Genomic DNA, 16,627 nt, shown 5'->3' with positions numbered 1-16,627 from the left:
TGACCAAGGAGGTGGACTTGATGGTCTCAGTGCCTTCACCCTATTCAGTGTGGCTTTTGAATCTCTTTTTACTAATCTCTGAAGCACCTTGAAACTGAATACAAATTTCCTCCATGTTCCTGGAAGAAAAAATTAAAAACGCACAAAGAGGACTTCCTTAACCTTCTTCCAACCCACTTCTGCCCCCAATAATTACTGCAGCAGTGCTATTCAGCCTGGGAAAATTATACTTGACTCATTTGATTTGTAATAGGGAAGACTACTCAGCTTAATCCAGCAAACAGAGGGAAGAGTTCCTCTCAGCCTTTCCACCCACCTTGTAAAAGCTGAATCCCACTTCTTCCGGTTTGGAATTAAAATGAGCCACGCGCTCTGCCTTGCTCCCCAAAAGATGTTTATTTTTAGGGACAGAAAGAGTAACAAATTCTTCTGCTTTCAGAGAAAGAAACCTACACCATGCTGATGTGTCATTGCCCTGGATCCCTTCAACACAATTGGCAAGCAAGGTCAGGCAGCAGTTCATTCAAAAAACGAACCAAGATGATGTTCTATTTGCATGGAAACAGTTAAATGAATCCTCAAGCTTGAGGGGCACCACATTAGTACTGTACAGGAAAAGCTCAGCCTGTATCCATAGAATCGGTGTGGAAGCCATGAATTGTATGGATAATGAATTACAGATTTCATGAATTATATAGATAATCTACACAATTTGTACACATGAATTGTGCAGATGATCTATCTACACAGATGGAGACTCTGCTCAGGAGCTAGATGTGCTTCCCACCAAGCTAAAGAGCAGGTAATGGGGTGGCTGATCCACATAGCCCGCTAAGTCTTTTCCAGAGTCTTTTGACACATGGGGAATTTCAGCACATGCAACCTTCCCATTGCAATTATCTGCTTATAGAAGAAGCTGTCTGGAAACTGCCAAACCTAGACTAATTTAGACTATAAAGCAGCAAGACAGAAAAATGGAGACTTGCCTTAAACCAAATCACATGAGCCCCAAATTTTCCACTGTCTGGCAGCAATTCATGGAGCTTCAGACATACAATGACTGGGTTCACACCTTAAGCTGAACCATGGTTTGTTTTGTGCATGGTTTGTTGAATACACCATGATTGACTGGGTTCACACTTCACAAGAGGCTATAAATCATGGCCTACACAACACAGTGGCTGGGTTCATCTAATACATGAAATCAGGGACACACAATCTGAGATCCCAGATGATTGAAATGGATGCCACGATGAATGTTCAATTGAAGCCAGAACTTTTCCTTTTACGACTAACAGAAAAAAGCCATGGAAGATTATTTCCATACAAGATTACTGTGGTGAGATTATTCTATGCTCAGAGATGGAAAAGTTCAACACTACCCCTGTGGAGGAATGGTTGGTGAAACTGATAGATCTTGCCAAGATGGATAAATTAACTTGATTAAAGAAAAGACAACTTCTACATTTATTGGTGATGGGAAACTTCTTATGGACTTTTTGTGTAAAAATGAAAAAAAATCAACATGTGATTTATGGCTTTGATGATTAGATAGGAGAGATAAAAAAAAAACAGTATTATGATGTAACTTTAGAGAGAGAGGTTAAAATATAATTCTACTTATGACTGCTGTAAAGAAGATTGGAAGCCACTGCTTTGCATCTTTTTTCTTTCTTTTCTATTTTTCTCCAGCTTTTTTTCCCTTGCACTTTTTGCTTTCTCTTTGCTTTCTTTTGCTTTCTTTTTTCTTCTTTACTTTATATTAGTTTGTATTGGTTTTTAATCTTTTTTTAAAGTTTCAATAAAAATATACATTCATTGTGGCATCCATTTCAATCATCTGGGATCTCAGATTGTATATGTATGAAATGAATGTCACAATGGGAGGGCAGCTTATAGCCTGAAAAATGCCTACACATGAACCCCACGTTGAGCCCAAACCAACTACATGGTCAGTGGGTGCCACATGAGAACCCAGCCAGAATTTTCTAACCCATTATCTGCCATCATGTTACTCTTTCAGATGGCTCACAAGAAAAGCATATTCACTGTACGACGCTTCAGTTAAAAAGGAAGTGGGTCCTTAAATGCCAAATTGCATTTAAGGTGGAGGTCCCAGGTCTGAAACACCTGATCATTGCTATGCTGTCTGGCCTTCCTAACTCACTAACTAGGGCTGAAACCTGGCATCTCTGGCACTGTCTATCTCCAGAACAGTCAGCTTGTTATGAAAAGTGGTGCTTTGGGCTTTCATGTTTTAATGTGTTTCTCAGGATACCGCAATTCTTTCACTCTGTGTTAATGGGTGTACATTATAGCCTGGCACTGAGGAAATAGATAGTTACATTATTGTATTAATTTTGTTCTTTGGATAATCTCCCAGCGTGTATAGTGAGAAGAGGACACCCAGCAGTGCCCCTGGAAGTGGGGGAGGGAACAGGTTGACCAAATCTCTCTGCAAAGTCTACCTGGGCCATTGATTCCAGGGTAGCAAATCTAGTGGGGCGTGGCAATGGACGAAGACATGCAAATCCCTGAGAGACGTGGGTCACCCACTGCATTAGTTACCAAAAGACCGGGCTCCATCCATTCAGATAACATAAATATGGATTATACTGATAGCTGTGGTATACAGAAAGTGCTAGCGTAGCCCTAGAGAAATGGTTTTCTCTGAAGGCTGGGAGAGGCGAGTTCTTCTCAAGTCCTCCAAGTTCGGAGGCCAGCTGCTTCCTCTTGGTCTTGTATCTTCTGTTCTGGAACCAGATCTTCACTTGGGTTTCGGTGAGTTTCAGGTTCCTGGCGAGGTGGGCTCGTTCGGGAGCAGAGAGGTATTTCTGGTGACTGAACTTCCTTTCCAGCTCAATGACCTGGGTGTGGGAGAAGGCTGCCCGGGAACGCTTCAGCTGTTTCGGGGCTCTCAGGAAGGATTTGGAGGAGTGCTCACAGTTCGGCCGACAGACTTCTGCAGGTGGATCTAGCGGGCAGGAAAAATATTGATACAATTTCAGCAACTGCACTTTGGAAGAGGGCAGACCATTTCACATGGCATCAGTCAAGAGGAAAAGGTGGAATACCCACATGGAGACTGGATTTGCACCTTGCACACCATACCCTAATACTGTTGGTTTAATTTAGCATGTTGGGCCACCCATTCAAAGGGGTTTTATTGAGTAAATCATGGTTAAGCTATGGCTTACTGCAAAGTGTAAAGCCAGCCACATTAAGCCATGAAGAAACACAATTGTTTGGTTCACACAGCAGACTGTCCTGAACCATAGTTAACAAACCCTAATGGCTGACTTCATGCATTATACTGAGCCAAAATTAAATAAACCATATGATAGCTTTGTGCAATTTGTGAAGCTAACCACTGCCTTTGTACTGGGGATTTCAGGAACCATCTCTTTGGAAATGCCCAAAAGATGGTCCAAGTGGAGATATTCCCTTCTGCTTCTTTTCAAAACACAAGCCTGTATGGGATATCAAAGAAGCTCTGTTAGATCTCTATCTCCCTGGTCCTGCAGTCCAGCGCACGTTCCCCATTGGACTAGCCCGGGAGCCAAGTTAAGTGCAAGCATTCAGAACCATCAGCTGCACTTTTAGGCTTGATTCTCATTTGTGGAGTAACGGGGGTCACTTGCACACACAGCCTCAGGCTTACATTCCAACAGGAAGATCTTTCTGGGGCAATTCCCCCTCTCAGATTTAGGAGCATTGCATTGCTAAGCTTTGCCATGAGGGAGCACGTCCTTTATGTACTGTTTACATCACTTCTCATTCAGAGTAATAGCACCTTAGAAGGACATGGAGTCGAACCAGAGCCAAATTGCCAAGTGATTATAATCTATACGTGTTCCTTTTTATCTCCTATTAATACATTAAAAACACCCCACAATCTAATATCCCTCAGACCTTCCACTGACATTAAACAGAAATATGTACTGAGAAGAAAAAAACTTATACTTTTCACTGGCTGAATAAAAGATAATAGATACAAGTTAATAAGGGGCAACAGGGCTGATACAACCTACTGGCTTATACACAATTTATTCCCAAGCATTGCTTGTACAGCTAAAAATGTGCATTTGTTGTTTGTAATCTTTAGTTCAGATCTCACCAAAATCAGTCTCTATGGACTGAATGTCAATGTTTGCACAACTTGCTTACTTGGGTCAGCTGAAGAGCACAGGCTATAAGAACACACAAAATGCAAAACTTGGTTAACTTTAATGTGTTTGATTTGTTTGGGACTGTGCTGCAGTTAGGGTTTGGTTGTGTTTTTTTGTCCTGGCTTACTGAGTTGTGAAAATTCAAATTTTTCCCACCTGATTAGTTACTAGTCCAGTATATTGCATGAACCCAGAAAATAGGTCAATTCAGTAATCAGGTTAAGAGAGGTTGTATAGGCCCAGCCAGTAGCTCAGCCAGTAGATAAGGTTGTATAAGTCCAGTCAGTAGACAGTGTTTCTCAACCTTGGCCACTTGAAGATGTGTGGACTTCAACTCCCAAAATTCCCCATGCTGGCTGGGGAATTCTGGGAGTTGAAGTCCACACATCTTCAAGTGGCCTAGGTTGAGAAACACTGCAGTAGATAATCACAGGCAGATCACAAGCAACAGAACCCAGCCTTGAGCCTCTGGACAGGTTGGTCTTTAATAACCATAATCCAGGATGTGGAAGGCTCTGCTACCTTGCTTTCACACAACACACTTAACCTGGTTAATGAATTCACCCATGTCGAGACTTGCACAATACACTGAATCATATACTAGCCAAATCAGCTGAGTTTGCACAGCATCCAAGACCAAGCAAAAAGAGTGTGTTCTGCAAATGCAGCCTCTGACTCTCAGGGTTTCAGACAGAGGTTATTCCCAGACCTGCCTGAATATAATGGTACCCAGTTTTTTTTTTAAATACACACTTTCTGCGTGCTTTATCACTATATGGCTATATGGCTCGCAATTAAAACGTTGGCCAGGTTCTTGCAAATCTTGTCTGGGGCTCAGCAGCTAAACAAGGCTGGGCCAGGTTAATGCTTGGATAGGTCACCATCAGAAAATCTCAGGTCTGTTGGCTAGTTTGCAAAATAATAATAATAATAATAATAATAAAAGACAGTGCTGCAAAGAAAACTACATGGTGGTGTCCATGAATTTGACAGGAGTTGCACTCACAACACAAGTGTTTTTATCTTTTATCTCACAGGACTGTTGCAAAGATTGGTGCAATTCTGAATGTCAAATGCTTTGAACTCACGCACATTACTATAGTAGTTTTAAAAGAAAAATGACAGAGTTACGGACTGGATCCTTGTTAAAGGATTTTACCAGTTATCCTATGAGCTTCTTCCAGTAGTGGCTGAGCTAGTCTAGCAATGTACTGTTGCACACTTTGCCATAGTTAAGATGCTTCTGGAAAACCCCCAGCAAACAAGGCCCAGGGGTAAGATCCCTCCTTCTCTGTGTACAGCACCTGTTCTTTACAGATAGGCTGCCTCCAGATGTGGAAGTTCATTTAAACCATTATGATTAATTTTCTTTGATAGAGCCATCTTCCATGACTTTAGCACCTTCATCTTATGCAATCACGGCAGACAGGACTGAAGTGCGAGTATCCTTCAAACGGCAAATGGGGAAAAAGATTACCTGTGTGCACATTTTGGAAAAGCCCTAGACAATGGTACAGCAGAAGTTGAGAACTTTTCTTCACATTTTAGTAGGGTTTTTTGGCTGGGATTTTTTTTTTCATGGAGAACAATTTGGCAAACAGGAACCTGTTTCCACAAATGCAGTGTGAAGTGATACAGTCTACCAGCCCAGGCCTCTACCCCGACACCTCCAGATGTTTGTAATCTGGCTCTATCATAGCAGCAATTACAGGGACATGAAGCCTCTAGAGATTTTGGCCCAGAGGAAGATTGTTTAGATTTGCACATGAGTCCTCCAAGCACGCCACTTCATAACGGGGCCCTTTCTCCAAACAGGGATAACAACAGCTCACCGGGACAGGTTTATCATCCCCAGTGCATAAACCCTACAAAATAGGCTGAGAAATAAGAACTGGTCAAAACTTGCCCAGCAACCTTGGAAGCTAAGGAGTTCAAACGCAGCCTCCTTTATTTCTAATCTGATGTTCAGCCCAACCCAGGAGCCGCATCTGCACCGGGCACTGAGTTTTGGGAATCCAGGTTCTCTGGATTTCATGCCGGTTGCCGGTTTTTGGCTCTGTGCTGTGTGAACTCAGCCAATACAGTTAAGTACCACACGCACTTCAGCCACTGTTGGAATAAGGGGGCGAAAAAATCAGAAGGCAAAAGAGGCTCTACCTTTTGATCAGAAGGGTTAGTCGGAAAAGGTGCTCCCAGGCTCCGGATTTTTTGCACTCATGGGACCGGCCGCGGAAGAACGGGGGAAGGAGAGGCAGGAGCGGGAGATTCGTGCTCGGGATGTCGTGGGAACACACCAGCTTGCAGGAGCCGCGGAGTTACCCTCCCCCTTACCTGTGGCATCCGTCTCGGAGGCTCGGGGGGCCCCCAGAGGGAGGAGATCGCTCGGGGTGGCCTCCCTGAGAGACGCTCCGTCTGGGCGATGCGGCCGCGACGCCTTTTCTGCCCTCGGCTCCGCGCTGGAAGCCTCCCCCGCGTCGCTCCGGCGCAGAATGTCCTGGATGAGAAACGAAGTCAACTGCTTGGAACGGGGGGCGACGCTGCCGCCGCCAGCCCCGCCGCCCCCATCCGCGGGCAGCGGCAGCCGCGGCGGGCGAGCGCGGGGGGACAGGCGCGGCTGGGCGCTCTGCATGAGCCTCGGCGCGCGCGGAAGGGGGCGCCCTGGCGCTCCGCGCAAAGTTTGGCACTCTCGCCCGCTGAGGTTCCCCGCGCGTCGGGAGGGTCGCTTATGTAGCTTGGAGGAGGGGAGGCGAGCCCTCCTCGCTCGGGATTGGTGCCTCCGGGCCCGAGAAACGCCTCGTGGGCTTCTCCTCTCAACAAGCTGGGCCCTCGGTGACCTCCGCCGTGCACTTGAGGCCGGCGCGTCCCTCCCTCCCCGCCTCCCTCCTCCTTTTCTTGCACGAGATGCCTTACCACTACTGGTCCTTGCAGTTAATGCACTCGCGATCTTCAGGTGCGCGCTTCCCTTCGGACCGAGGGGAAAACCGCTTCAACATCTCTGTGACCTACTCCAGCCTTCCGCAAGCGGGTAGCCTCCAGCTGCGTGGGACTTCAAGACCGTGCTGGATGGGGGCGGCAGAAGTTCGAGTTCCGTGGTGCCCTCTGAGCTTGGTTGTTTGGTGGCAGACGTTTCATCACCTGACTAGGTAACATCATCAGCCCTGCTGATGTTTTCTAGTCTGGTGATGAAACGTCTGCCAGCCAAGAACCAAGCTCAGAGGGCACCAAGGACTCCATAGTTCAACCCTGAGCTACGGAGGTTCTCTTCTATTGGAGTTCAAGTTCCACCTGTCCAGAGGTGGAAGGCTGCCCTCTGCTCAGGAGTCAGTCCCCTTGTCCTTGATGGGCTTCCTCTGGTACGGTTGGGCAGATTTTATCCTGGGTCTACCTGGGTGGCGAGAACAATCTTGCGGCCTCACCTGAAGTTCAAGGCGGGCTTTCCAAATCAGTGTCTACAGATTTGCAGCTTCTCTTGGGCTAAGGATGAGGAGCATCAGACTGTCCAATCTTGCTTTTGCCCAGATTTTCTTCTGCCAGGGTGTTTTCAGCCTTCACTCCCAACCCAGAAATAAACAAGACCGGGTGCTTGCTTTTCAAAGATCCCAACATTTTTTAAAAGTTTTTTTTTTCAAAGAAAGGCAAAGCCTGATTTTTTTTTAAAAAAATTGCACAATCCTTTACCTTCTGGGCCCCTTCAGATTGATAGGACTACGATGCCTATTTTCCCCATTGGCATGTCCATCACACTGGCTGAAGGTGATGGGATCTATACTCCATCATAGATGAACCTAACACAATGGAGAGTTTATTTTGGGGTCTCTGTAGGAAAGTAGAAAGCTGCTTTTTCCAAATTTAGTCTGCTGAGTGTTCTAGCTCAATACTGTCATCCCAGAAATGGTGTGGTGCAATTTCAGGAAGGGATTTTTCCAACCTTCATTTGAGATGCCTGGCATTAACTTTGGCAGGAGTGTCTGCAGGGTATGGTAAAAAAGATCAGGATGGTGGCTCTGATGGTGTGATTGAAGTTCTGCCCATTTTTAAATGTGTGATACACATAAGAAGGAGGGACGTGGTGGCGCTGCGGGTTAGACCGCTGAGCTGCTGAGCTTGCCAGTCGGAAGGTCGGCGGTTGGAATCCGCGTGACGGGGTGAGCTCTCGTAGCTAGTCCCAGCTCCTGCCAACCTAGCAGTTCGAAAACATGCAAATGTGAGTAGATTAATAGGTACCGCTTCAGCAGGCAGGTAACGGTGTTCCGTTTAGTCATGCCGGCCACATGACCATGGAAGTGTCTACAGACAAACGCCGGCTCTTCGGCTTTGAAACGGAGATGAGCACCACCCCCTAGAGTCGGACACAACTGGACTTAATGTCAAGGGAAACCTTTACCTTTACCTTACATGTAAGAACCAGGAAAAGCTTTGATTGCACCATTGTGGCCACCATCATGACTTTTTTCACCATCCTCTGTATATAGCCCTGAACCTTGGGATGTTCTGTATACTAAAGGTATACTCTACTACTGGAGAATAGTTCAGATTGGCACAAAATTGAGGAAGGCAGATATACAGTATGCATTTAACTGGGAACAGACTCCACTGGCTGCAGTGCCTTTATTTCTAAATAAAGATAGAAGATGATTCTTCCATTCTCCTTTGAAATAGGAGGGTTTCTTAGATTTGATCAAAATATGATAATAGTAGGAGTTTTTTTCCCCCCTATTTAATCTTCCTTTGGGGGGCAGTCATCATCAATTCAAGATTATCTTCCTTTCCAGTGGGAATTATCTCCATCCAGCCCTAAATAAACATGCAGAAATTGCATTGTTAAAAGCCAGATGTAGAAATGCTCTTTCAACCAGGGAAATAGCTGGGAAGGATCTACTACCAGGATGTCTTGGTGTCTGCCATTATTTCTTTGGGCAGAGTCTCAAGCTGTTTAAATGCTGGCACTTTGCAGAAATGTTTAGCAAATGGCACCCCTGGTCTGGGGGAACTCTTGACAAGCAACAGTTGGCTTCATTCTACCAATGTCAATAAAAGTCTGGGTGTATTAAGCAAATAATTTCTCCTGTGCTTTTAGCTGAATGGGCTTGCTCCATAGAAATTCATCATCACCCCTTACCCTGGCACCTTTCTATTCTATGCAACATTTTAAGGAAATGTCAGGAGCTGATAATAGCTCCAGCCTGTGATCCCCTTAACAGCTGCAGAGGAAAGATTTATGCCGCAATAGGAAACCAACAGTATAATAGGGGCAGCTTTTTGCCATCACCCTGCCCTGCAGTGGGCTGCACTCCCCCTCTGCCCCCCAGCTTCTGGAGAGGAAATTAAGACCTATGGCTGGCTGTTGAAATGCTTAGATGGTGGGCAGGCTGGGTGGCCTGTGGGATGATGCTTTTGTAATATGCTCACCCACTTAGCTGGACCTTTTCACCTGTAACACACACTGGAAATGTTTGCTCTGGGCCTGTGGGAAATGACCTTCTAACACCCCAACAGGAGAGGTTCACTTTGGGAGAGTGAAAGGATCAACCTGAGACCTCCAGCACTGGCTCCCAACTGCTCAGCTTGCCAAGGCATTTTGTTGGGGTGATACAAGGATACTAGAGTTACTGGTTTTTCTGGTGGAGTTGTCTATCAGCCATGGGTTCAGTAGCAAGCCCCCTAAGATAATTCGGATGGGACTCAGAAAGCTGTACAGTGCACACATGTTGCCTGTATTTGAGCAACCAATTTAAGCCTCAGCCCAGCTCAACAAAGCACAGCAGTAATGCTCATATTCTGGCTTAATGAGACGGTCTGCTTCATTCAGCAGGCAAAGAGAATGGTTAGAGACCTATATTGAGTCTCAATAGGGGAGCCTGCAGTGGTGGGATTCAAGATGTTGGCTGTGGTGTCAAGTTTGACTCCTGGGAACAGAACAGACCCATCCATGCAATATTCCTGGCTCGGTTCAGTTTGTAGCTATTTCTGGGTGCTTCCCCCCCCCCCCCCCCCGTCATTTGGATTTAATACAGTGTTTCTCCATCTCAGCAACTTTAAGATATGTGGACTTCAACTCCCAGAATTCCCCAGCCAGCATGAGTTTTGCTGGCAAGGTGTTGCTATTTGACCTCCACCTGGCCCAGACACAGCCATTTTTAAAGTAAGTAAGCCCTAAAGATTCATTCTCTTCTTTACCTTCCTCTGGATAAGTTTTGCTGGTCTGGTTTTAGCTCTGATATTTTAGTGGACATCTGGTACAAGCTGTGGTGCTGAAATATGTTATAATGCAAACCTGGACTTTGTACCTGTACCCTGACCAGGGTTGTCTGTAGGGCATGGTAAAGAAAGTCAGGATGGCAGCCACAATGGTGCAATGTTATGGGTGGAGCTTCTTGACTTTTTGACCATGACTTGCAGACCCCTCTTATCCTGAAATGAATGCCAATCTGCAAGTCACGTGATTTACATTGTGACATTGCAACACACATTTTGCCATTCTCCTATACGCTCCATGGACGTTCGTGCTCCCCTGCAGTGTTATCTTGGAGCGTTTTATTACTGTTTGCAGTTCTTGAAATGCGTGATCTTATTCCGGTAAGCTGCTTTGGAAAGCAGTCTAGCCTTAAAGGTAGCTGTGAAATACTCAATATATGAATAAATAATAATAAGGAGAATGATTGCTTGAAAGACAAGATAGCTGGCTTCAGAAATGCTGAGACAAGTGGCCCTTGCTGCCCACTTCATTGTTCTCCACGTTGCCTGACACTGGAACTCAAGCATCCCATTTGGAGAAAGAAGATACAAAAATTGCTGGGAACAGGAATGATTCCCTAAAGGGCTGCAATGGTCTATGTGTGTGAGAGAGAAAAAAAGAGAATGTTACTGATTATGCATTTTCTTCATTGGTTGTGTAAACAAATATTATGCTTTTTATAAAGGGAATTCCCCCCCCCAACAGTTTAATTTACCTGCTTATAAAGCAAAGGTTCCCTTGATTGCAGGACCTAGACATCATCTCTACATTCTGACCATTACTGTGATAAATATTTTTAGGAAGGTTTTTTTTTTTTGCAAGTCTGCCTCTTTGTGGCCTACTTGGGTACTGCACTCTTCAAACATGGCTAGTGCTTGGGGAAAAAAGAAAGGTACTTTTTAGAGTTCTGCTCCGTGGTTGTCTTATGAAGAGATGGCTTTGAAGAGGATTTAATAGATGATCTACCCAGGTGACTTAAAGGTAAATGCTGTTTTTTTTTTCCTTTGGTGCCTTTGAATCAGTGTTGACTGCTGGTGGCTGCCTGGATAAGTCCCTGCAGTTTTCTTGGCAAATTCTTGGAAGTGGTTTTCCATTGACTCCTTCCTAGGACTGAGAGAGAGTGACTGGCCCAAGTTCACCCAGCTGGCTTTGTTCCTAAGGTGGGACTAGAACTCACCATCTCCCAGTTTCTAGCCTGATGCCTTAACCACTACACCAAACTGTTGGGCAAATACAGATGGGATTTACACATCATACTAAGCTATGGTTGGCTTAACTATGAATTAATGATAAGCACAATTGGCTGGACTAACCTAGTATGCTGAGCCTTAAACTGTGTTTTACATGTTACAATGGTTAGTGGTCACACAACACATATCATTGACCAATATCAAACCAATCACATGATGGCCTACTGAGATGTATGAAGCAGGACCACAAATTTGCGGACTGGAAATTAATCTTAGTTGTGGCTGATGCTCACCATTTTCTGTTCCAGTGGCTATCTATGAATAGTCATGGATTGTCTTAAATGAGACATCCAGATTGTTTATTCTGATAAACTCTTTTAACTTTTGATCTTTGACTGTTATTTTGGACTTCTCTGTTGTCTTTGCTTGACTGAACCCAAATATCTATTTTAATGATAACTCCAGGCTGGTTTCAAAAGTATGGTAGTACTGATGATTCTGACTTGAAAGGGCTTCAGCGCTAGATTCATTCTGTCCAGCATCTCTGTTTGCCACCAGAATAGTCAAACAGACTTATTAAGTGATGTTGAGTAAATAAACTAGGGTTCTTTAAATAACCTCTTGATTCTCCAGCCTACTTGTGGGCGGAAGGTTTCAGAGGGGGAGGAACATTATAGCTGATTTCTCCAGGGATGTTTTAAACATTTTGGGAAGTGAGAAGGAGGGTAGGGTTTCAACATTAGCATAGCTAAGTAACATAGGTTGTTCAGCCCCATTCCAAGTGTGTGTGTGTTCAGGCACTCCATTGCAAATAGCAGCAGTAGAATCTGTCGGCATCTGACCTACCCATCAGCATCCTTCTTAATGCCCCAGACTGGTGGTGGTGAGAATCTTGCTCCTTTTGCTACCCAGTTCCCTGGACCTCTGTCCCAAAGTTTTGTTTTGACAGCACTATGGACCTAAGACTTTGGCAGAGCATAGAAAGTGGTTATATTGGTTTTAAACAAACCAGTGGTCTTTCACCTATCACAACATTGGCCATCCTTGCATAATTCAATGCCTTCTCAATGTGATGGACCACAATTCCCACCATTCCAGCCAGTTGGTACGGTCCTATCACTTTTCCAGCAACTGTTGCATGCTATGGAAAGGCCTCCTCTGCAGGACCCACTTAAGTAAACTGGAGCAGCTCATGGTCTAATATATTCATGATGAATTGTGAAGGCATGGGAGGCTAAGGGAGTGTTAGAAGATCTGCAGACTTTTTCCACTCCTGAACTCTTACCTTCTGTCTGTCAGTAAGTAATATCAGTAATTGTCTGTTGTTATGTGCTGGTGGAAATGAGTGTTCTTTCAGTTGCATTTAAGATTCAGTTGCATTTAAGATTCTCTTTTCATTGTGCTATAAATGTATAACCCTCTATGCTTACCCTCTATAAAGTAAGCATTCATTTTAAAGCTTCAGCATACATCTTTTCATTTTATATATACATATATACATATATATATATATATATATGAAATATAGAACTATTCCTATACACACACACACACACACACACACACAGTGTGTGTGTGTGTGTGTGTGTATAGGAATAGTTCTATGATTTCATTTTTACTTTAAATAATATTCTAGCAGAACTTTCTGAACAGGGAGGCAGCATATTAATTAGACAACTAAACCAGGAAGTATGCAATTAATAAATAGACTGTGTCAATCATCAGTTCCAATAAAAAACCCATCTCCCAAGTCAGTGGTATCCCTTTCTTCATCCTTGTCAACCTCGGATCAAAATGGGGTCATTCTGCCCACAACTGATCAAGAGAGTTGGAATGGATAGGATACAGAGTTTTACACCACTCTGAATTTTGTGTGAAATGGATTGTCTACTGTATGTCCAGGTGTGTGTGTATGGTCATAGTGAAAGCATTTTTTGATAGATGGTGCTACTTTAGTTACAGGGCAGAATAGGCAATCTGGTGTCCTCCCTACATACTAGAATCACCATAACTCCTGATCATGTTGGTGGGACCAAAGAAGTGCGAAATATGTACAGGGAACTGGGGTGCTTATTCTTGTAACAAAGATTGACCACATTTGGATATCCCTCCACCATGATCAGATCATCTAGCACCTTGGTACCCTCCACTTTATGCTTGACATGATCATGGATCTGATTTGCATCCCTTCCTTGACCCAAAGGCTTAAGTTGTTGGCTGGGAGAACTGCTGATTCTCCTTTAGTCACAGGTTGGAGTCATGGACATGAAGGGGAGAGAGAGAGAGAGAGAGAGAGAGAGAGAGAGAGAGAAAACCATACAGATGGCAGCTGCCAACAAAGTGGTAACCTTACACTCTGGGTTTGTTGGTGGCAAGAGGTGGCTGGCGCCAACAAGAAATGCTTGACTGCTACTGAAACAAGCAGGAAGGGCTTGGGGTAGTCACTTATATCCATGTTTAATGGCTATGGAGATTAATGAGCAAACCTGAGCTTCTCAGCTCCATGGGCTTCTCAGTTTTAAAGGTATCTTAATTGGAATTGGGGAAAAGTATCTTAGCTAAAAATTTTTGGAAGCAGGGGTCACCTTCTTCTGCTTAGGACCAGGGTTTGTAAAGTTGCATGCTTATGTATGCTCAGCCAGAAGTTCAATCCTTTGCACAATCCTTTCACCTGCCATCTCATGCATACATATTTGAAAGTAAGCCAGAAAGCAGAGGGGAAATTTCTAAGTAGTTTTTAAATCAATTTAATTAACAATACATTATCATGAGGTCACTACTAAGCATTGTAGCCTCTGAACAATTTCATCTGGCTTGATCATTGAATATAGTAAATGCAGTAAACGCATGTCCAAGGAATATATGCATAAAACCGGGTGGGAGAGACACGTCCTCCAGACAGAGTAGAGACCAGATCTTCTTCCTCCTCATTTTTGTTAGTGGAGTTCTTTTACTAGGGATTGAGGCAGAAGTAAAATATAGGCCTGAAGAGTAGAGTTACAAATGGAAAATATAGGTGCCTCCTTATTTTCTCCCTCCCTGCCCCTCTAAATTTCCATGAATGAAGGAGGCAAGATCTCGTAAAGGAAAATATTCTTCAATGAAATGCCCAAAATTGGCCAGCAGATGGAGTCGGGAAGCTGAACATCCTGAGCTCCCTGTTTTTTCTTTGTGGGAGACTGGGATTTTTCCCATGGGGTGAATGGAATGTGAAAAAATGGTGAGACCTTGCAAACTTGGACACAACAATTACATCTTAAACCTGGATTCCCAAAATGCACAGAACCAAACCAAACCAGTAAACCATATTCTGGCTTATCACAATGCTGTTTCTTCTATGATGCTTGGTTTTCCACAACACACTGGACCACAGATTACTCAACTCCATTTTAGCCTAGTGCAATGTTCCTCAACCGTGGCAACTTTAAGACATGTGGACTTCAACTCCCAGAATTCCCCAGCCAGCATATGTCTTAAAGTTGCCATGGTTGAGGAACACTGGCCTAGTGTATGGTTTGAGTGAGCTGTTGGTGTGACCAGGTGCTTCCTGTATGCTATTTGTGTATTTATGTGTGGGAATGTGCATATATTTATATTTAATCATTACTGCCTTTCCTGGAGCAGTTCAAAGCAGCACACATGGTTTTCTCCCCTTATTTTATCCTCATAGCAATCCTGTGAGGTAGACTGGGCTGAACGTCAGTGACTGTCCCCAAGTCACCCAGGGAACTTTGTGGTTGAGTGAGAAGTTGACCCAGTTCTAGTTCAGTATTCAGATTCTTATGCTACCCTGAAGCTTCCACACTTGGTGAACTCAACTTTGTGCAGTTATGTGGATGCATCTGGGGTATACCAAGGGAACACTGCAGGAAATTCTTCAGCAAATGCATTTGGGCTCCTGGCACAGAATTATCATGTATGATGGTTGAACAGTGTGCTTCATATATGGCCGAACAGGGTAGGCAAATCTCCTTTGCGGTGCCTCCACCCTGGTCCCAGTTTTGAAGCAATCTACCATGGCCTGAAAGGGAGTTAGTCTTTAGATGCACTCCTATAGCCAAATGTTTTTTGTTTCTGTCTCCCTCTCACATTCCCCACCTCTAAGTGATGGAGTATAATATGACTATTGTACTTCACACACTTTGGTTGGTTTCACTTGAAGTCATAATTTGTTTAACTATCTCTGTGCAAGATGCTATTGTGTCTGGATTCGCATGTATTGCTTTGCCCAAAGCCATGGTACTAAATATACGTCAAAGATTGTCAAACCAAACATATCACATTAAAACCTAGGAGGATGTGAAGCCTTGAATTCTGGGTTCTGTGAGATTTTCCCAGAATCCAACAGTGTAGGTGCTTACACATTGCCAAAAAGGAGAACAATTCATCACTGGAAAAAAGACAAAAGAACAAACAGCTTTGGGTAACATTTGCATTTCCTTGTATATATGTATCTATGCAAGCTGAAATATAATTGTAATGGAAGTATGAAAATTATACTATATATCAGGGTTTCTCAACCAGGGTTCCGTGGCATCCTCGGGTTCCGCGAGAGGTCACTAGGGGTTCCCTGGGAGATCACAATTTATTTAAAAAAATATTTCAAATTCAGGCAACTTCATGTTAAAGAGGTAAGTTTCATTCTTTAGTTTTAGTTTAAGAACACTGTTAATACATATATACAGGCCTACCCATGAGACAAATAATAATTTGGTACCTTCTGGCCTATATTTGAGCCTGAATGTGCAGGGGTTCCCCCAGCCCTGAAAAATATTTCAAGGGTTCCTCAAAGGTCAAAAGGGTGAGAAAGGCTGCTGTATATATCTTGAAGTTGAATTATATATATCACTGTAGATTTTGGTGGCCACAAATGGCAGGGTCAATTATGAACAGCAGAAGGGCAAAAGTATAGGTGCTTTACCAGCTACTATGCTTTCCTTTAGATGACATGCAGAAATATTCAAATTTCCCTTGGATCAGCTTCTATATTTCAGGACATGGAAACCATTGTATTCCTTGTTTCAGGCAGCATA

At 43.9% G+C, this 16,627-nt stretch overlaps 1 protein-coding gene across 1 annotated transcript; it reads right to left on the bottom strand.

The window, feature by feature from the left end:
- Positions 1–1,737: 1,737 nt before the first annotated feature.
- Positions 1,738–6,978, bottom strand: NKX3-1 (NK3 homeobox 1). Its single transcript, XM_063310920.1, has 2 exons — positions 6,501–6,978; positions 1,738–2,974 (listed from the first exon to the last, which is right to left on the bottom strand). The coding sequence occupies exons 1-2, from the start codon at positions 6,796–6,798 to the stop codon at positions 2,565–2,567; spliced, it is 708 nt and encodes a 235-aa protein (XP_063166990.1). The 5' UTR covers positions 6,799–6,978; the 3' UTR covers positions 1,738–2,564.
- Positions 6,979–16,627: the final 9,649 nt, after the last annotated feature.

Source organism: Candoia aspera, chromosome 9 (genome assembly GCF_035149785.1).
Source record: "Candoia aspera isolate rCanAsp1 chromosome 9, rCanAsp1.hap2, whole genome shotgun sequence".
NCBI classification, from domain to species: domain Eukaryota; kingdom Metazoa; phylum Chordata; class Lepidosauria; order Squamata; family Boidae; genus Candoia; species Candoia aspera.
The sequence above is the reverse complement of the archived record's forward strand: the minus strand, read 5'-3'. Positions and strand labels throughout refer to the sequence as shown.